Consider the following 20304-nt stretch of genomic DNA (forward strand, 5'->3'; position numbering starts at 1 on the left):
TAGGACGAGCGGGCACGGCAAGCACCCCCCACACCGCCCAGCTGACGGAGGGCGGACAGCACATTCCAGAAGCCTCCTGAACCACACTGATGAGGCTGGTGTGACCCGCGGGTAAACCATCACTGGCCACTGGAGCCGGCCCCAGCGTCCCAGCTGACTGATGGCTGGGAGCCCAGACACCCACCACGGGCACCTGAGAAACGGCCGTGGAATCCCAGGGACTCTGCTCTCAGCTCTGCAAGGCCCAGCCCGGCCATGGTGACCCAGCCACATATGACAGGGTTGTCAGGATCCATCAGAGCCCAGACACGCATGACAGGGAACATGTCACCCCAACCATCACGACCCAGTCACATGTGACAGGGCCACACATCCCCAGCTATCACCATCCAGCCATGCGTGACGGGGGACCCAGCCACTGTGATGGGAGACACATCACCTCAGTCATCACGACCCAGCCATGCATGACAAGGCCACATTGTCCGGGGCAGGGACGCGCCCAGGACTGAGGGACAGAGGGACAGCTCCCCACCGCGGGAGAGCGCATCTCAGAGCCGCTCAGCCCGGGCACGGGGCCGCCACCTTCCATTCTACAGAGGGCAGCGCCCTGCCCCAGGGCTCTCGCCCATGTGGACGCGCCCTCCTCCGCCCACCAGAGGCCCGGCCCACGGCACTCCCCTGAGGACGGGGCAGGGTTCACCCCGTGGATCAGCGTGGTTACAATGTGGCAACAGGGTGTGGGCTGCGTGAGCACCCTCGGGAGCCCACGGTCTCCTGGAGGACCAGGCAGGTGACTGGCTGGGACCGAGGGACACACTGGACACTGGGGCAGAGGGCGGGCCCTCAGGGGGGGCTTCCAGGGGGGACAGGCATCGCCAGAACAGAGCTGAGGCCTCCGAGCGTCTCACACTCCCACTCTGCCTGGGAGCCCAAGGGCCATGTGTTCCATCAGGACTGGGGTGTGGACACGCCCCCTGGAGGCAGCTCCAAGGACTGGGGTGTGGACACACCCCCTGGAGGCAGCTCCCAGCAGACTGTGCGAGGGCAGGGCGGGAGCAGGCGTGGGCAGCGGGGCGACTTCCCCAAACAGCGGTGTGACCCTCCCATGGGCCTGGACACCGGTGTCCGCTCCAAGGGTGGCCCAGAGGGGCAGCGAGGGGCTGCACGGAGCTCCGGCCAAGTGGGTCCCTCAGGCCAGGGCCACCTCCCCAGGTGTCCTCACAGCTCCCAGCCAGCACGGCGCTGACTCAGGCTTGCCCTGTGACTCACCCGGCCCACAGCACCTCTCGGCCTGTCCATCTGGCCTGTGCCAGCTGCATGGGGCCTGGCCACCGCTGGCCCTGCTCTCGAGGGCTTCCCTGGGAACCCCCCTCCCACGGCAGGCACAGGCAGCCCCTCCTCCAGGAGAGGGAGGGATCCAAAGCCTCTACCCTCCCACTTCAGCAGCCCAAGCATAGGCCCCAGCACAGCCCCGCCCACCCCACCCCGGGCCTGGCTTCCCCGACTGCTGAAAACGGGGTCAACACAGGGGCATGGGCACTGTGCCCACCCTGCTCCCAGATGGACACTGCCCAGAAGCCGGTCAACAAGTGTGGGAGCAGGGGAGCCCACGCAGAGCCGTGCAAGGGCCCTGCCCCTGGGAACCCCAGGCACGGGCTACGGCAGGACCCAGATGTCAAAGCTGTCGCACACAGCCCTGGGCGCCACGGGAGGGCGGCCCTGCACTCAGGGGCAGGGACAGAGGCCCAGCCGAAGTCTGCTGCGGGTCTGCCCTGCACGTGTCAGACGCCCACAGTCCTGGGAGCCAACTCCATGGAACACATCCTGATCTCTCTTTGCACATACACACACACACATGCACGCACACGCATGTGCACACGGAGGCGACCTCTGCCCCGGAGCCCTCCCTGCCCCAGCAGCTCGGCAGAGGCCAAGCGGGAGCCCCAGCCCCTGCCCCTCTTCCCTGGGCCCTGGGCCCCGGAGGCTGCCCTCGGCCACGGCCGCAGGACTCGGGGAACACAGCCCGTTCCCGATGGGACCCAGCTCCCCCGCCAGGAAACGGGGCCCTGCCCACACTGCCCCAGCACCCGCACAGAGGGGCGCCCACCAGCTGGAACCCAGCCCGCCCGGGCCACAAGGGCCCCTTCCTTCTCTGCGTGTTCAGAAGCTGTCCCGTGGCAGGGAGGCGCGGGGCGGACGCGCACGGCGGCGGCGGCGGCACCCACGCCTGCTGGGCCAGGCTGCTCTCCGCTCCTGCTTGCAGGAAAGCAGTAGGAGCCCAGAACTCCACCCCACGTCACCTCCCAGGCCATCCTGGGAACGCGTGCAGCCCCAGCCTCCTAGGCCAGGCCCCTGCCCCTGCCCCTGCCCCTGCCCCTGCCGAGGGACCTGGGCAGGCTTGGAGGGAGAGAAGTGGGCACAGAGACTCCCAGGAGACGGAGCGTGGAGGCCTCGGTGGCCCAGACCCGCAGAGGCGGCAGGGCCGCAGCGGAGCCGCCGCCCCGTCTCCCACGCTGCCCGAGCCTTCCAGGCGGCTGGGTCAGGTCGTCCCCTGCTCTGGAAACCCCCTGGCCCCACCCCGCGGCTCTCTGGGTCCCCTGGGCGGGGGGAGCCCTCTGCTGTTCAGGCCTCTGAGGAACTGGGGCGCAATGGTCCCTGCAGGTGGCAGGACAAGGCCGCACGGCCGGGGCGGGGGGGCAGGGCAGAGCAGGCTGTACCTGCCTCGCAGACCTGACTGTAACCTGGGGGGGACACCTCCCTCCCCAGATGCAGAGGAGCAGGAAGCAAGCAGGTCTGCTCCCCCACCCCGCCCCCGCCCCGAGCTCCTCTGGGGGTTCCGTCACCCACAGGACAGCCCTGCTCCTGCACGGCCCTGGCCGCCTTCTGCTCCCCTAATGCAGCCAGGGGCCCTCACCCGCCCTCCTGCCACGTCCCTGGGGCCACAGCGGGCCAGATCCCACCCCAGGATCCTCAGGCACCACCACTCCCCACGGCAGTGGGCGGACCCAGGCGGCTGACGTTCCACGCGCCTGCGGCGTGGCCCGGGCACAGGGTCCAGGCGCCTACCAGCTCTCACGGGCTCGCGCCTGGTCGGCGCAGCCTGACCCTGCGGCGGGAGTGACCACACGCCCTGCTGGCTCCGGTGGTGTGACCAGCTCCCAGAGCTGGGAGCAGAGAGCCACTCCCGCTCCCCCGCCGCGGCGGGCTGGGGGGCAGGCTGCCCTGCCGGGGGCTCTGTCTGCAGCTCCTGGCAGAGCCTGGGGATGCCACCCTCACCCCCACAGCTCTCTGAAAAGCAACAGGGAGGCAAGAGGCAGGTGTCCGCGGGTCCCCCCTCCCCCCGGGGTGGGGGCTCCTCTGTCCAGCCGGGCAGGGCCCAGCGCCCTCCCCCCCAGCCCCCTCCCTGGAGGCAAAAGCCTCCATCTCTGCCTTGCCGGGCTGCTCCCCGGGGAGGGCCAGGGATCGATGGTCCCTTCCGGGCAGCCAGCGGCCAGAGGGCTCGCCGGCTACAGCCTGCCTGGGAAGCCTCCGCCAGGCTGCGGGGGTGGGGTGGGGTGGGGGTGGTGGCTGCTGTCCTCAACGGCAGAAGCACTGGAATGGCCAGAACAGGCCTGGCTCCACCTCTCTGGGCCTCAGTTTCTCGTCTGTGAAATGGGCACACTAACCCACTGACCTCACAGGCTCCGAGTGGGACAGCCACACAACTACCGTGGCACAGCCGCACACCTGCGCTAGCCTGTGCCCTGTAGCCAGCGTTCCACGCTAGGCCAGAGTCTGGAGCTGACGCCCCCCATCCCCCGGCTCCCCAGACCATGGAGAACCCCCCAGGCCTCCTGCCCACACCCTCAGGAGCTGCAGGGAGGTGGCCAGGTCCTAGGAGCAGCCCAGCCCCACCCCGGGTTCCTGTGCACTTGCCTATAGCAGAGACCAGGGGGGCCAGGCGAGCCCACAGGTAGGTGGGGCTGGCGCGCGGCACAGCGGGCGAATAGGCCGTGGGGCAGCCAGGGTCCCCTTCATGGCCTCCAGCACCAGGTGAGGGTGGCCTCTCAGCTGAGACCAAGTCCAGCCGCAGGGCTGGGAACAGCACGCCCCTGCCCAAGGGCACGGCACAGGCAGCGAGCCCCTCGGTGGGGGCACCTCCCCAGGGCGTCCTGAGGCCACGGGTGCCCTACCACACAGACCCTCCCCTGGCCACGGTGTGGACAGAACCTACAGCAGCCAGAGGGGTCCTGGCAGGCACATGCAGCCCACTGGGGATGACCCAACACGTGGCTGCCCCGACACAGCCCAGGGCCTCTGATGGCAGCCATCCGCCCCACGCCCTCGTGACCAGGTCACACCAGTCCCGCGGTCAGGCCACTTGGAAGCTATGTGGCAAGACTCACTGGACCCCTGGAGCCTGCGGCGCTGCGCCTGTGGACAGACCTGGGGGCAGCAGCGTGCCTGGAACCATAGGGGGGAGGCCAGGGGCAGGGCTGAGATGCAGGGACCAGGCGGCAGCCCCTCCCCTGCAGGACGGGGGCAGCGAGGTTCCCCCACCCCCGTAATCCGGCAAGTGACGCCCAGAGCAGGGCAGGAGCGGAAAACTCCCAGGGTGTGACGGGCCAGGTGCGTCAAGTCCACCCGGGCCCTGTCATCCGCTGCCCATACTGACGGCAACAGGAGGCACGTGTGGGACCAAAAACCACCCACAGAGGCCACGCATGCTCGGGCCCCAATCGGCACAGCTGGGAACCAGACCCAGGGAGCGGTCGGGAGGGGCAGGTTCCTCGGCCAGCGGAGGCAGTGAAGGGGCGCCGGGTGGGACGAGGGCCCTGGCTCTGGCACCCGGGGCCTCCTTGCCTGGCAGAACGCCCGGCCCTGGCGGCACTGAGGACCAGGCCCAGCGTCTCTCACATCTGTCAGAACAGGGAGCAGCAGGATGGGCAGGAGTGAGCCCCCAGAGCTGCACAGGGAGACCCCGCATGCTGGGGGCTGGGCCCGGGCGAGCCCCCGTCTGGCAGAGAAGATGGGGGCCACACGTGGCTGTGTCTCCCCCACAAAACGGCTCCACCACCTGTCCGCTCCCTCCTGGGCCTCCCATCACCTCTGGCGGGGTGGGGGCTCCAGAGGCTGCCCGGACGGGGCACCCTGCCCCGCACCACAGGCCCGGCCTCCAGGGCCGACCGAGTGCTCCGGGAGCTGCTTCCGCGGCCTCTGGAATGTGACACAGCCTGTCTGGCCCTGGCCCGGAGCTGCACAAGCCTTGGAAGCAGAGCTCGGCCTCCCTGGCCGCCCAAAGCTCACAGCGCCTCCCCCACCCGGGTCTCACCAGACTGGGCCCTGCCCACCTGGTCACACGGACAGACTGGGCCCTGCCCCCCAACCCGGGTCTCACCCAGACTGGGTCTCAGGCACAGACTGGGCCTCCCAGGCCTCGCCCTCACTCTCGCTCCCCTGCAGGGAACTGACACCTGAAGCAGAACCCCTCCACCGACAGGGACTGCAGGAGGGGAGGGGGTTTGTCCAGCAGCCTGGGGACCAGGGAGGGGACCTCCCTCCAAGACCAGAGGTGACGGGGTGCGCGGCGGGCAGGAAGCACAGGCCTGGCAAGCAGGGCGTGTCCCCTGCCTGTGGGGTCGGCACAAGCCTGGCTGGCCAGGGACAGCATTAGAGCCTGTGCCGCCCAGCCCCCACCCGTCCTCCAGCGTCCCCTGCCACAGACACGCCGCCGGGCCCCGCGCTAACCCTAACCAGTCCCACTCTCTTGAAGGTACATCCCATGCTGTGATGAGGACACACACTGCTCACAGGAGGGTCTGCGTTTGGTCCCCGAGCGTCCATGGTCACCAGCGCCTCCCTGCAGGTGCCCTGGGCCCTGGGGCCTCCTCCCCCTGGACACTCCTGACCTCTTCAGATTGGGACCGAACCCAGCAACCCTGTTCAGGCCAGGAAGGTCTGTGATCACTGATAAGGGCAGCCCGCCACCTCCCATCCGCAGCACGGCAACCCCCCACTGCCCTGACAGCCAGGGACGGCACACGGGCCGGGACAAGCAGGCCCACTGATGACAGGCGGACAGGCCAGCGGCACCAAGCGCCCACTCCCAGCACCTGGTCCACCCCCTGCACACAGAACAGAGAGGGTGCAGGTGGGCACCTCCTGGGCCAGCCAGAGGTCTGAGCCAGGCCCCAGGGCGACCAAAAAGGAAGCAAGGGGGCCGGCGCCACGGCTCAGTAGGCTAATCCTCCGCCTAGCGGCGCCGGCACACCGGGTTCTAGTCCCGGTCGGGGCGCCAGATTCTGTCCCGGTTGCCCTTCTTCCAGGCCAGCCCTCTGCTGTGGCCAGGGAGTGCAGTGGAGGATGGCCCAGGTGCTTGGGCCCTGCACCCCATGGGAGACCAGGAAAAGCACCTGGCTCCTGGCTCCTGCCATCAGATCAGCACGGTGCGCCGGCCGCAGCGTGCCGGCCACGGCGGCCATTGGAGGGTGAACCAACGGCAAAAGGAAGACCTTTCTCTCTGTCTCTCTCTCTCACTGTCCACTCTGCCTGTCAAAAAAAAAAAAATTAAAAAAAAAAAAAAGGAAGCAAGGGGAAGGCTCATCCGCACACCACAGCTCTGGCCCTTGGACGCGCAGGTGCCCTGGGACACGGGGGGTGTGGGACGCGAGCAGCCACACCTCCGAGTGCCTTGGTCAGTGTCCACGGGGCTCTGAGATCATCCTCTGGGGAATTCACCCGAGGGGGCAGTCAGCAGGGGGCGACAGGAGGCCCCCGGCAACCAGGGCAGGGCGTGGTGTCACCATAGGACCTGGGCTCCAGGCAGCACCGGCGAGGAGCCCCCAGTGCCGGGGCAGAGGGTACTGCCGAGCCGCACACGCCTGCTCTGACGGGACAGCACGGAGAAGCCGGCACGCAGCTCGCCGCGAGCCCGGAGACTGGGACCCAGCGTCAGAACCGGCACAGGACAGGGCCCGGCCTCAGGTCCACCCACGGCCGTGTCATACCCCAGGTGACGGTCCCAGCTCCGCTCTCCCTTCCAGCTGTCACCGCTCCTGGCTGCGGCCTGGCCCAGCCCTGGCTGCTCCGCCTTCGCGCAGATGAAAACAAGTGAACGCTTAGACCAAGACGGGGTGAGAATGGGTGGAAACGGGCTCCATCTCGCCCTGTGGACGGCCACGGGCAGACACGAGCGGTCAGAACCCACTCGACAGGTGCCCCAGGCCATTCCGCGGTTCTGATGTTTCCAGGGGAACATCCGGGGGGGTTGTCAGGACCCTCAAACCTGGGCCCAACCCAGGGCGGGTCTCCAAGCACACACGCCAGGGGGAGAGACATAGCAAGGCTGGTGGGCAGGGCTTGGGAGGCCCACTGGGACCACCGGGGGACAGGTCGCCAGAGGAGGCGGTGGAGCAGCTCAGAGGTGAGGAGGGGGCGCCCAGCGAGGGCAGCAGGTGGAGATGGCGCCAAGGGGCCTGGAGCTGAGCACACCAGACCCAGGGGGCATGGTCAGCGGGCCTCGGGCGCCTGGGGCAGCCCTGTCCTGTGCCTGACGCCCAGCACAGGCACGCTCGGCCCTCCGAGGACGGGCAGAGCAGCAGAAGCTGGGTCGGGGCAGCGGACAGGCGGCTCCACTTGGCTTTTAAAAGCTCTCTCTGCTGTAATGATGTGTTGTGTTAAACGGTGTCTTAGCCATAAACAGAAATCCAGTGAATGACAGGGCGGAGGAGGTCACACGTGTTTGCACGGGGCGGACACGTGGGGCCCCACGGGGGAGGGGCCACGAGAGAGACCAAGGCCACGGCTGCCGAGCAGGCCCCGGGAAGCTCCTGCAGGTGCACAGTTCATCCGGGCAGCGCCAGTTCTGTCTCCCTGAGCACCCGCAGGGAAGGGGGCTGCTGGGTGCACAGGAGGGGGGTCAGAGGGCGCTCCTGGACGGATGGACCCCGGCCTAGGCAGCTCCCGGCAACCCAGGACAGACCCCCAGGCCCGGGGGGGACATGGCCCAGCCCCCCGTGCTGGGCCCATTTTAGCCAAGGAAACCACAGGACACAGCTCAGGCGGCCCCTGTCCCTCTGGCCTGCGCCTGGGGATGGTGGAGGCCCCGCTATATATACCACACAGAAAAGCGGCGTGCACACTGGACCCTGGTCAACAGCCGGCCTCTTAGAGGGAACCTAAAAATACCCCCTATAATTATGTTATTAAGACACGCCAGAAAAACTGACCCAGCCCACCGAGCCAGGCTCCGGAGACAGACCCAGGGGACCAGGGGGCCGAGCACGTCCGCCCTGGGGGCCTGGCCCCACCCAGGAGAGGCTGGGCGGCCGCCCACTGCCCGTCACGTGCCAGGGCTGGCACGCGGGACGGTCGTAACCCAAGGGCTCAGTGTGAGTGGCTGCCTGGCACAGCCGAGGGCCTGTCCACAAACGGGCACCCCCGACCCAGCATGCCCCCGGAGGTACACGTGCGCCCACGAGCAGGGGCCCACGCTCCCGGTGGAACATCCCAGCAACGACGGCACGCGGACAGGGAGACCGCGGAGTCGGCGCACGCTCAGATGAGAGACCTAGAAAGCAGTGAGGGGCACGTGGGCACGTGGGGCGGGGACCGGGCTGGGGCGGCACGGCCCACTCACCGCCAGGCCTCCCCTGGGAGCAGGGAGGGCAGGCAGCCTACCAGGCTCCAGGGAGAATCTGCTCTTACCGGATTCAACAGTTCGCCAAGCGCATTTATGTATCACTCGTGTGCCGTCACCTCCCCTCATTCGTGGTTACCCATGGTCTGAAAATACCACTCAGAAAGACCCAGAAATAAACAAGTCGCAACTCTAGTTACAGTTTCTCTCTTACCACTGCAGGTGCAAGATGTCTGGGAGTGGCCACACGTCCTACGTGGTAGTAACCACGTAACAAATACAAGTTAGGGAGTAACCATGTAACAAATACAAGTTAGGGAGTAACCATGTAACAAATACAAGTTAGGGAGTAACCATGTAACAAATACAAGTTAGGCCTCCGCTGGGGGTCTTTAAACACAGCCCCAGCGGGGAGGGAAAGGACAGCTGTGATTTAAACTAAAAACAAAATAAACCGGGGAGGGGGCCATCGCCGGCCCCGGCTCCTGCAAGACGGAGCACCCAGGGACGCCTGGGCCTGCGGGGCAGCAGGGCTGGCCTCAGGGCACAGCGCTGGGCTGGGGAGCCTCAGGCAGCCACACCCCCAGGCCTGGCTGTCCCTGAGCGCTGCTTCTCTCAGAGGTCCCTCCTGGACGCCCTGTCTGGGGACCCCACTGTGGAGGGGAGGGGCCCTGCTGCAGTCCTCTGTGTCCACCCTCAGCACCACGTTGTGAACACACAGCACCGGCGCTCACGGGCCAGTCAGGCACCTGGGCCCTGCCACCTGCCCACCACCGTCTGCCCAGAGCACCTGCGCTCCAGTGCAAGACCTGGACGAGCACACGCGTGAACCCCTGCAACACGGAGGGTCCCACGGGAGCCACACAGCAGGCTGCAGACGCCCTGGGACACCCTGTGAGGGGCGCGCATGCTCAGCCAGTCCCCCGAGCCTGCCCCATCCTGGGAACCGACCCGTGTGCTCCAGGGATCCCCGCGGTGGGTGGCCCCCTTCCGCCCGGCTCCCCGGAGGCCCAGCCTGCCTGTGACCTCCGGCGCCTGGGCCCACGCACGGCACATCTGGGAAAGTGCTCTGGGCTCCCGGCCCCGGGGACCGCAGAGGAAGGGCCGGCCGTTTCCCTGTAGGAGGGCCGCCGGCCAGCCCCGCCCAGCCTGGGCACCAAATGCAGAGCCCAAGACGCACGAGGCCCGGCTTTCCAGCTTTCACGGTCTCGTCTACAGCGCTGGAGACTGAGACCCGGAGGCAGGGGGAGGGCTCGGCAGGCTCGGCACACAAGCCGGCAGCCAGCCCGGCAGCACCCAGCCCGGCGCCCCTCCCAGCCACCTCCTCCCTCTGGCCTCCCTGCGACCTTCCACCCCAGGCTCCTCGCAGGTGCCCCTGGCAGCAGCAGGTGTGGGATCCACGCCCAGGGAGAAGCCTCGCCCACGCCGGTACCGCCCCCTCACCCCATCCCTTCTGAGCTGCGGCCCCAGCAGTGCAGAGGTCAGGAGCGGCACAGAGGGTCCTGCCCCGCCCAGCTCCCCCCCGGGGCCTCGGGCGCCAGGAAGGCCAAGGCCGAGATGGACAGACTGGCAGCTCTGAAAGCTGTCCACACCGGGCAGAGCTGCCCGGCCGTTACTGTGGCAGCGACCCACCAAGCGTCCACTGCAGGCCAGAGCAGGACGCTACGGCGTCCCCGTGAGGGCTGGCCTCCACCATGGGGCTACAACCCTGGGTCAGTGACCAGGAGAGGGGCACAGAAGGAAGCCAATGTCTACTTAGGTGTTTCCCAAGTGGACCACAGTGAGACTAACACCTCGTTGGCCTGAGGAGGGGGCTCCAGAAAGGCCAGGAAGGGCTTCCTGTGAGAGGCACCTCTGCTGGACCTGTGGGGGGTGGCGGCAGGAAGGCACCCTCACCCCCGGTGGGGGTCAGGAAGCTCTGTTTGAGCCCCTTCGTCTTCCAGCATCAAAGGCAAAATCAGGGGCCGGCGCTGTGGCGTAGGGGGCAAAGCCGCTGCCTGCACTGCTGGCATCCCATACGGGCGCCGGCTCACCAGCTCCACTTCCCATCCAGCTCTCTGCCCTGGCCTGGGAAAGCAGTGGAGGATGGCCCAAGTCCTTGGGCCCCTGCACCCGCATGGGAGACCCAGGGGAGCCTCCTGGTTTGGATCGGCACAGCTCCGGCCATTGTGGCCAACTGGAGAGTGAACCAGCAGATCTAAGACCTCTCTCTCTGCCTCTCCTATTCTGTAACTGACTTTCAAGTAAATAAATAAATCTTTAAAAAAAAAAAAAAAAAAGCAAGTTCACCACCAAGTTAGCAGAGTAACAGCCCTGGGACCAGGACCCTGGCTGCCAGGGGCCACCAGTGGGAAGACCACCACGGCTGCTGGGCAGTCCCTGCCCCCACGTGCACTCACACACCCACGCACACGCAGCCCTGGGTTCCGCGTCCTGCTGACTCGCTGGGTCTCCCCATCCCTCCAGGAAGCTCCAGCTGGCGAGGGCCTCCCCACCCCGTGCCGGCGGCGGAGGAAGCCAGCTCCCAAGCTGCCCAGTGCAGCGCTTCCTCTCGGCACCACAGCCGGGCGCCGGGCGCCGGGCACGCGCCCCGTCCTCGACCACAATGCTTCTGAGTGACAGTGGTCCCGCTCAGGTGATCCCCACGTGCAGTGGCGTGCCACTCAGCCCCGCCACGAGGCGCCTGGGGAGCAGAAGCCATGTTGGGGCCCCACGCCTCAGCCGCCTCCTCCCCCGGTTCCTGCAGGCGTAGGTTTCAGGCCGTGCGCCCGGCCGGGCCAGACGGCGTGGTCCTGTTTCTCAAGAATGCACACCATCCTCCTCGGAGGCTGAGAGGCCTGGGGCGTCCACTGCTCCCCGGGTGCAGGGCGGCTCAGATCCCCACGGGGGTGTAGGGAGGAGCCGGGGGCACCCCAGGATGACTCAGACCCTCCCCCTGGCTGCGGCGGGGCCAGCAAAGGTACAGGGTGACTAATTCCCTCTGAAGGTCGTGTTCATTTCCAGAGTCCTGGAGAAGGAACGTCCTGGCCAGCCCTGGTCAGACAGCGGGGCGGCTCACAGACAACAGAACGCTTGTTCCACCTCCGGCCTGGCCGGCTGGACCCTGACATCAGCCGGGCAGCAAACAGGTCCCTGGGGTGCCGCCCACGCCCCACGGCCAGAGCCAGACGTGGGAGTCTCAGGTGTCACCCTGGCCAGCTCTGCGTCCACCTCCCCCAGGAGCTTAAGAAAACGCTGAGGTGGGGCCACGCCCAGCCCAGTCAGGGTGGGTGTGGCCTGGGCATCAGCATTTTCTCACTAGCAGACCTCACTCCGGGGCGGTCTGAGGCTGACGGGAAGTCCAGAGTTAGTCATCGGTGTTTGTAAAAGCTCCCTAGGTGTCTAACCTGTGGCCTCAGGTGGGAGCCCCACTCGCACTCTGCCCAAGGACACAGGGAACTCCCGGCAGGCCTGAGAAGCCACGAACCAGCAGTCAGCGGGGGGGGGGGGGGGGGGGGGCTTGGCCTGGCCCTGCCCACAGCCTGTTTATGCAGCCCAAACACTAAGAATGGATTGCACATTTTTAACACCTGGAAAAAAGCACTGGCAGAATAGTCCATGGCGTTAAATGACCATGTGGCTCCTAAAACCCCACCAGCCCCGCTCGGCGGGGTGCTGGACAGGCAGGAGCCAGGCCAGGGTCCCCTGACCCCAGGAATGGCTCCTGCGACAGGTGCCCAGGAGAGGCGGGGGTCCCTGTGCCTTTAAGAAGCGAACCTGCTGCCAGGAGCCTGGCTGGACCCCGCTGGTTTTGCTGACAAAAACAAGCCGGCAGTGCCGCCCGCCCGGCCGGGCCCAGCCCAGCCCAGCCCCTCTGTCCACACCGGGCTGAGACGCGGAACAAAGTTTCTCCACCCCCTCCCAGCCTCAGCGGCCTCCTCCGACTGCCGCCCTGAAGTCCCCCCAGGTGGCACCACCTTGCTGCGCCACACACAGAAAGGCTGCGGACTCCCTGCCCCGTCCCGCCCACTGCTGCCCGGGACCAGACCGGGGCAGCGCACACCGCTTGGTGGGCCCCAGACTAATCTAATCTGCTTTCCAGCACGCGGGTGGAGACGGCCCACCCAGCCACACGGAGGAGCTGACGGTTGAGGGCTGCGAGGGGCCAGGTTCCGGGGCCCCGGACCCTGGGCAGCGAGGGCAGCCAGGGAGGGGACCCCGGGCCGCACTTCCCGGAGGGCCCCAAGCCCCCGGGTACGCAGGAGACAAAGGTGCCTGAACTGCGGACCCCTCCTCAGCTGTTCCGGATTCGCCGGGGCTGCCCCTCCCCCAGCCCCTGCGGAACTGAGCCCGGCAGGCGAGGGGAGGGCAGGGAGGGGCCCTGGCTTTTCCCGAAGCGCGGGGCGCCCCAGTGGGCCGAGGGGCGGGGAGCCAGGGGGCGCAGACGTTAGCTCGGCTCGGAGGCTCCAAATTAAACAGCTCCAGGCAGGAAGCCCGCCCTCCCCAGATTGGTCAGGAAATCATGATGCAAGTCTGCACTTTTTTAACTCGAAAGAGAGAAAGAGATTCGCGCCCCCGCCCCAGCGCCCGCCCCTCGCCCCGCGGCGCCCGGGTGCCCCCGCCGCCGCCCGGCAGCCCCGCGCTCGCGCCTCCGGAATGCGGGTTCCAGGGCCGCTCCCCGGTAGGATCTCCACCCCCGCCCGCCCCGCGGCCGGGCCGGGAAGTGCGGGGCCCACGCGGCCCGTCCGCGGCCCACCTGGCGCGCAGCCCCACTCACCGGCCAGGAGAGCGCAGGGCAGCAGCAGCCAGTACAGCACGGCGCCCAGCACGTGCGGCTCCATGCTCCGGGCTCGCGGCGCCGCGGCGCTAAGGGGCAGTGCGGGGGCCCGGGGCCGGGCGCGCCATGGTGCGCAGGGGGTCGCCGCACGTGCCGCGCGCCCGGGGCCCCCGGCTTTCCTCCGGGACCGCGCGCTGGCGCCGCCGCCTCTTCCCCCGCGAAGGCCGACGGTCGGGGGCAGCGCTCGCTGGGAGTCAGCCCTGGCCCAGGCGCGGCGCGGCGCTGCTCGGAGAGGCCGGGCTGGGCCGGACGGCGGCTCGGCGGCTCCCGCCCTCCGCCGCCCGCGGGCCTTTATAAGCTCGGCCCCCCCCACCCCGGCCGCCGCCCGCCCTCCGCGGCGTGCCCGCCCCCGCGCTTCCCCCGACGGCCCGGCGCGCCCTGGCGTCCCCTCCGCCGGCCAGAGCGCCCTGCCGGCCCTTGGAGCTCAGTACGGAGTGCGGAGGCCACAACCCCCGTCCGGCGCGCACCCCAAGACCCCCCACACACCCTCACAGTAGCCTTGGCACTGCCGCTCGGCCTGTGCCTGAGGGTGGGCGGGACGCCATTCCCTGGGGGCGGCCCGGGCCCGGGAGCCAAAGGCGGGCTGCTGGGGGGCTGGCTTCCGCCCGCAGCCCCACGCGCAGCCCCACGCGCAACTACGGCCCGCGTGGCGGGAGCGACTTTCGCTTTACAGCCCGAGAGGCAAGGACGCAGCGCCCCCTGGGGGCCGTGCGCTGGCCCGGAGTCCCGGGAGCTCGGCGGGACTGCTCGTCCGCCGGGCCGCACGGCTGGGGCTTTGGGGGCCGCTCGCAGCCCCTCCGGCCGCCCGCGGCCTTGCCCTGTCGCTCAGGGTGTAGTGACAGCGGCCAGAGCCCCTGCGGGGGCGGGGGGCTCAGCCCAGTGTGTGCCGGGCACCTCTGCCCTGGGCTGGAAGGAGCCAGGACCCCAGCCCTGCAGCTGGACTCAGTCCAGGCTCCCAACCTGAGCTGGGCACGGGAAGAGGCCGGGCTGCGAGGGCCGGGACAGCCCCAGCCTCCAGGCTGGGCCGCAGCACAGACCCCCGAACTTCCCAGCAAACAGAAGCCAGCAGTGCAGCCTCCCGGCGGCGAGGTCTCAGGACTCCCCTGCCAGCACCCGCGCGGGAGCAGAAGGCAGCGCTGTCCAAGACTGTCCCCGGAGCGGAGGACGGAGCTCTGCCGACGCAGCTTCCGGCGGCTACAGCGTGTCCTGCCGAGGGGCCTCGGCTACAGTGTAGGGGACCTCGGCTACCTGCCGAGGGGACCTCCGTAGCCACCAGAGACGCCTGCTGCTGTGTCCTGTACACCTGTGCACCTCTCACAGGGCGGGGACAGGACTCCCCTAGCTGCCGGCTCGCAGGCCTTCGGAGGTGGGGCAGGCAGCAGGTGCAACAGGGGACCCCACGCCCGTGCATCCAACCCCTTTTGCAATTGAGGATGCCAAGGGCCAGAGTGGGAGGCCACCTGTGCCAGGCCAGGCTGGAGCTGGAGCGCAGCCCAAAGACATTTCTGCCCCACCGCCCACAGCTCAGGGCCTTGCTTTGCCTTTTTTTTTTTTTTCCTTCCTTCCTTCTTTCCTTGATGTATTTGAAAGGCAGAGTGACAGAGAGGGAGAGACAGAGAGAGATCTCCGTCTGCTGGTTCACTCCGCAGTTGGCCACAATATCCAGGCCTGAGCCACGCAGAGGCCAGGGGCAAAAGTCCCTCCAGGTGTCCACGTGAGTGGCAGGGCCTTCCCAGGGCCTCGGCAGCAAGCTGGACCGGAAGTGGAGCAGCTGGGACTGAGCTGGCATCCCAGCATGGGGGGCTGGCGTCGCGGGTGGTGACTTACCCGCTGTGCCTCGCCAGCCCCGGGACTCACCTCCTGCCCTGCCACGCCGGCCCCGGGACTCACCTCCTGCCCTGCCACGCCGGCCTCCGGACTCACCTCCTGCACCGCCACGCCGGCCCCGGGACTCACCTCCTGCCCTGCCACACCGGCCTCCGGACTCACCTCCTGCCCTGCCACGCCAGCCTCCGGACTCACCTCCTGCCCTGCCACGCCGGCCCCGGGACTCACCTCGCTGCGCCGCCACGCGGCCCCCGGGACTCACCTCCTGCCTCGCCACGCCGGCCCCCGGACTCACCTCCTGCCCTGCCACGCCAGCCCCGGGACTCACCTCACTGTGCCGCCACGCCGGCCCCGGGACTCACCTCCTGCCCTGCCACGCCGGCCCCCGGACTCACCTCCTGCACTGCCACGCCGGCCCCGGGACTCACCTCACTGTGCCGCCACGCGGCCCCCGGGACTCACCTCACTGCCCCGCCACGCCGGCCCCCGGACTCACCTCCTGCCCTGCCACGCCGGCCCCGGGACTCACCTCCTGCCCTGCCACGCCGGCCCCGGGACTCACCTCACTGTGCCGCCACGCGGCCCCGGGACTCACCTCCTGCCCCGCCACGCCGGCCCCGGGACTCACCTCCTGCCCTGCCACGCCGGCCCCGGGACTCACCTCCTGCCCTGCCACGCCGGCCCCGGGACTCACCTCACTGTGCCGCCACGCGGCCCCGGGACTCACCTCACTGTGCCGCCACGCCGGCCCCGGGACTCACCTCCTGCACTGCCACGCCGGCCCCGGGACTCACCTCACTGTGCCGCCACGCAGCCCCCGGGACTCACCTCACTGTGCCGCCACGCGGCCCCGGGACTCACCTCACTGTGCCGCCACGCCAGCCCCCGGGACTCACCTCCTGCACTGCCACGCCGGCCCCGGGACTCACCTCCTGCCCTGCCACGCCGGCCCCGGGACTCACCTCCTGCCCCGCCACGCGGCCCAGTCTTGCTGCGGTTGCTGCTTTAATAGCTACAGTTTCACTTGTTCACTTTATTTATCTGTAAGGCAGAAAGATGGAGACAGAGTTCTTCCTTCATCTGGTTCACTCCCCAAATGCCTGCAACAGGCATGGCTGGGCCCGGCCAAAGCCAGAGCCGGGAGCCCCACCTGGGGACGCCCAGCACGCGAGCTGTCTCCTGCTGCTTTCCCGGGCCACAGCAGGGAGCGCGTATGGGACGGCAGCGTCGCAGGCAGAGGCTTAACCTGCTGCACCGCAACACAGCCCCAGAAGTGGCTTGCTCACTGTGCCGAAGGCCTGCCCCAAACGTACTGTCTTCTTCAAACGGTAAGTTAGGGGCCAGCGCTGTGGGCTGCACTCCGAGACAGCAGCTCTGGCAGAGTCACACACAGAGAGCAGAGCTGGGAGGGGTGGGCAGTGTCCCTGTGACGGGGCAGCTCCTGCTTGGGGCGGGAGGGCAGCGGGGGCTCCTCGCCTCCACGCTCACACTGACAACGGCACTGACCACGCGTTTTGCCACAACAACCGTTTGCAGGCGCTGTAAGCCTCCCCCGACCCCGACCCCACCCCGCTGTTCTTCCCCGGCCAGAGGCTTCGTGAGATGTGGGCTAGTGTCTTATTCCCGAGTTCTTTCCTAGTGCGGTGCCCAGGACCCCTCTCCTGGAACCACAGGGCAGAAGTCGACCAGCCGAAGACTGGTGTGCACCTGCTCCTGTCACCTGGCACAGATGTGGGGCGCCATAAGAAAGCCCATCCCAGCCAAAGCCCCTCCTTGAGCAGTGGGAGGGTTTCCAGCCCCCACACCCCCTCCTCTGCGGGTCCTGGGTCCCCAGACGGCCCTGCTGTCCCTTCCTGCCCCGTGCAGACACCAGGCCCGGTCCCCGGAATCTGAGGATGAACGGCACCTGCCGTGACACTGAGTTCCAGCTCGGCCTGCTGCAATGACGGAAGCCCCCGGGGCCCCGACCCCCGGCGTGCCTAGGAAGCCGGGTCCCACCTGCCCTGCAGGGTTGCGAGGGGGGGGCCGCTACGGTGGGCCACACTGGAAAGTGGCCCTGCCTGCTGTCTGTGGTGTCCTCAAGCCAGCCACCGCCTGCAGTCCTACCAGTCCTCTCCCCAGGCCGCCTGTCCGGGAGCAGTGTGCTGACCCCTGCCTCCCCACCCTGAGGCCAGCGCTCAGCTGTCCAGGCTCACGATGTGACTGAACCAGGAGCCTGCAGTGCCCGCTGCTCAGCGCCCCGGACGGAAGTTGTGCCTGGAGCTGCCCGGTGGCTACAGTGGCCGGCTGACAGCCAGCAGGTAGCAGTTAGGACCCCACTGCCCGGCGCGCACCTGCAGGGGGCAGCGGCCAGAAGCCAAGCCCACGTGCACAGTGAGGGAGCCAGGAGTTCTGGGGTGGTCTGAGGTCATCAGCGTTTTCCAAATGGCCCGCGTTTCCCCATCACCAACCCAGAGCCAACAAGATGGGGTCACAGGAGTGGTGCGGCCAAAACTAAGCTGTAGTCAGCCACGCAGCAGCCTGTACCCTGGGTGGGGGTGGGGGGCTCAAGGCAAGTCCCTGCCCGGACCTGACCCACAGCGCTGTCTAAAACGCAGCGTGGCCACTGTAGCCTCCCTGGAGGAGGCAGAAATGACCACCCAGGCAGCAGTGGGAGGAGGCGGCCCCAGCCAGCCCCCAGCCTGCGCCCCTGCCCTGGCTGGCTGCCTCCCCCGTGCCTGGACCTGGGCCCGGTCAGAGCGGAGGCATCTGACCTGAGCGTGCCTGTGCACAGCGCTGGCTGCCCGGCCCACACCCTTTCCTGCCCACACGTCCTGGTTTGGGCCGGCCGGGCCAGCTCCCGGGTGGAGCCGCCGATGGATGGTGCTCACTTCCGTGTTGTCAGGAAGGAGGTTGTAACCAGTGAGGCCTCTGCCGCGGTGCCAGTCACCTGCTGCGGCCCTGGCGTGCCTGCTCGAAGGGTGGAAGAGTGCCCTGGGGGCCCCACAGGAGGGGCGGGTCCTGAGCAGGGGCCGGGAGCCCGACCCTCCACCCTCCCCTCACATCACCAGCAGCTTCAGGAGCTGCCTTGTTGTTCAACTGCCCGTGCACCTGCCAACCTCTTGGGGCCACTGAGACTCCGCAAGTATGTCGCCCTGGGTCACACCTGCCCTTGGAATGCCGCCCCCCTGACACACGCCTCCTCTCAGAGTCCTGCTCAGGTGACAGCGCTGCCCTGATTGTGGCCTGTGTGCCTGTGCGCCACCCCACAGGAGGGCTGCTTGACACCCGCAGAGTGGGTGTGGGACCAGGGCCTTTGTCAGGCCCCAGTGCGGAGTGTCAACCCCGCAGCTCAGGCAGTGCCCTGAGCATAGTGCCACGCGGGCCCCCAGCCCCGCGCCTGTCCCTGCTCTGCCCAGAGCTCTGTGAACGGAGGCCCTGGAGGCGCGGTGCGCCGTGCCCACTCGAGGAGGGCTCTCAGCCGAGCTTTCCAGCAGGCATAGACAGACGCTCCCGTTTCTCCCTGGCACGGTCCTGGTTCGCAGCCTGCCTGGCTTCTGGGTGGGACTGAGGAACGAGCGGCACACGGGACAGACAGCGCCAGGCCCCCTGTGCGCCCGCCCGGCTCTCCTGCCCGTCGGCTGTTGCCCGCATTGCCCGTGCCAGCAGAACACAGCGGAGGCCTCTGACCCCAGCTCTGCCTCCGGGGGGGCATTCCAGGGCGGGGGCCCCGCAGGAGTGCAGGCACATTCCCAGGGCTGCCGTGACGCCGCCGGCACCGTGCTGTGGAAAGGATGCCCGGCTGGCGCCAGCCCGCGCTGCTGCGGGCAGGCCCCGTGTGCATCGAGCGACCCGCTCAGCGCCATTAGCCCCGCCCCGTGTGACCTGGCCCTTGTCACCACCTGGTCCCTAATCCTGGCAGAGTCCCTTACTGGCGACACAGGCAACAGAGTGACAAGTGGGATGTCCCCCCACAGGGCTCAGGCACGGCCACAGGACGCAGGCGGCCCAGGCGTCAGCTGCCCTGCTGGAGACCCCCACCTTCACAGCGCCCTGTGCCTGGGTGGCCAGCGGTCATCCACCTCAGCTCCCCTGTCCAGGCCTGGTCCTGCAGGTCTAGCACGGGCCAGCCTCGGACGCAGAGAGCTGCCCTGTCCAGGCCTGGTCCTGCAGGTCCAGCACGGGCCAGCCTCGGATGCAGAGAGCTGCCCTGCACAGGCCTGGTCCTGCAGGTCCAGCACGGGCCAGCCTCGGACGCAGAGAGCTGCCCTGTCCAGGTGGGGCCATGGGGGAGGGTGGGGACGGTGCTCGTTCCTCCCCAGACCTCAGGGACCCAGAAGTGACAGATGCCGCAAGCAGGCCGCCTGCACCCCTGCTGGGCCCAGGAGGAAACCCCTCTGGGCCCGGGGCCTTCCCTGGCCGGTGTTCCTCCACCACAGGGCAGCGCTGCAGCAGTGCGTGAGGCCTCCCACAAGGGCACCGCAGGCTCCACACTGGTCACTCTGCCCTCTGGCCCTGCCACACCATGCCCAGCCCCCACACCGTGAGCACAGGGCCCGCAGCCGATCTGGGTCTGAAGCCACTTCCTCCCTCCAGCTCCAGGGGGAAGTCAAGCTGCCCTGCCGCCGGGTCCCGGGTCACTCACGCCTGGGCACCATCTGCCCTCTCGCATCAGCAGCGATCAGGACCTGGGGGACCTGGGAATTCTGCCCCCATGGATGCCCTTGCCCTGTCCCCAAGGACGCAAAGGCCGCCCGTCTGGAAGCCCAGGTCTGGCGCCGAGACACGGAATCTGCCCCACTCTGACCTCGGGCAGGGCTGCCCTTCCTCAGGAGCCGGACGCCTGCCGTGGCCACGCAGGTGGCTCCCGGCCCGGGCAGCCTCTCGCAGGCAGCTGCGTCCCCAGCCATGGCGGGCCCGCAGGCCCTGGAGGTGGGTGCAGTGTTAAGAACACCCTGAGGGGCCAGCCTCCCGCGGGAGCGCCTGGGGCTACTCCCGGCTCCGGCTCCCTGCCGATGCAGACCCTGGGAGGCAGCACCTGGCGCTCCAGTACTGGGGTCCCCAT

At 68.6% G+C, this 20304-nt stretch overlaps 1 protein-coding gene across 2 annotated transcripts in view; it reads right to left on the minus strand.

The window, feature by feature from the left end:
• Positions 1 to 13708, minus strand: part of PIEZO1 (piezo type mechanosensitive ion channel component 1 (Er blood group)) — a 49805-nt gene extending 36097 nt beyond the window's left edge. For both annotated transcript variants that reach the window (XM_070061905.1, XM_070061904.1), the window contains exon 1: positions 13374 to 13708. In XM_070061905.1, the coding sequence (XP_069918006.1) occupies positions 13374 to 13437 (64 nt within the window). In that variant the 5' untranslated portion in view covers positions 13438 to 13708. The remainder of the gene's footprint in view (positions 1 to 13373) is intronic.
• Between the last annotated feature and the right edge of the window lie 6596 nt (positions 13709 to 20304).

The sequence above is a fragment of the Oryctolagus cuniculus genome, chromosome 18, assembly GCF_964237555.1.
Source record: "Oryctolagus cuniculus chromosome 18, mOryCun1.1, whole genome shotgun sequence".
Classification (NCBI taxonomy): Eukaryota; Metazoa; Chordata; class Mammalia; order Lagomorpha; family Leporidae; genus Oryctolagus; species Oryctolagus cuniculus.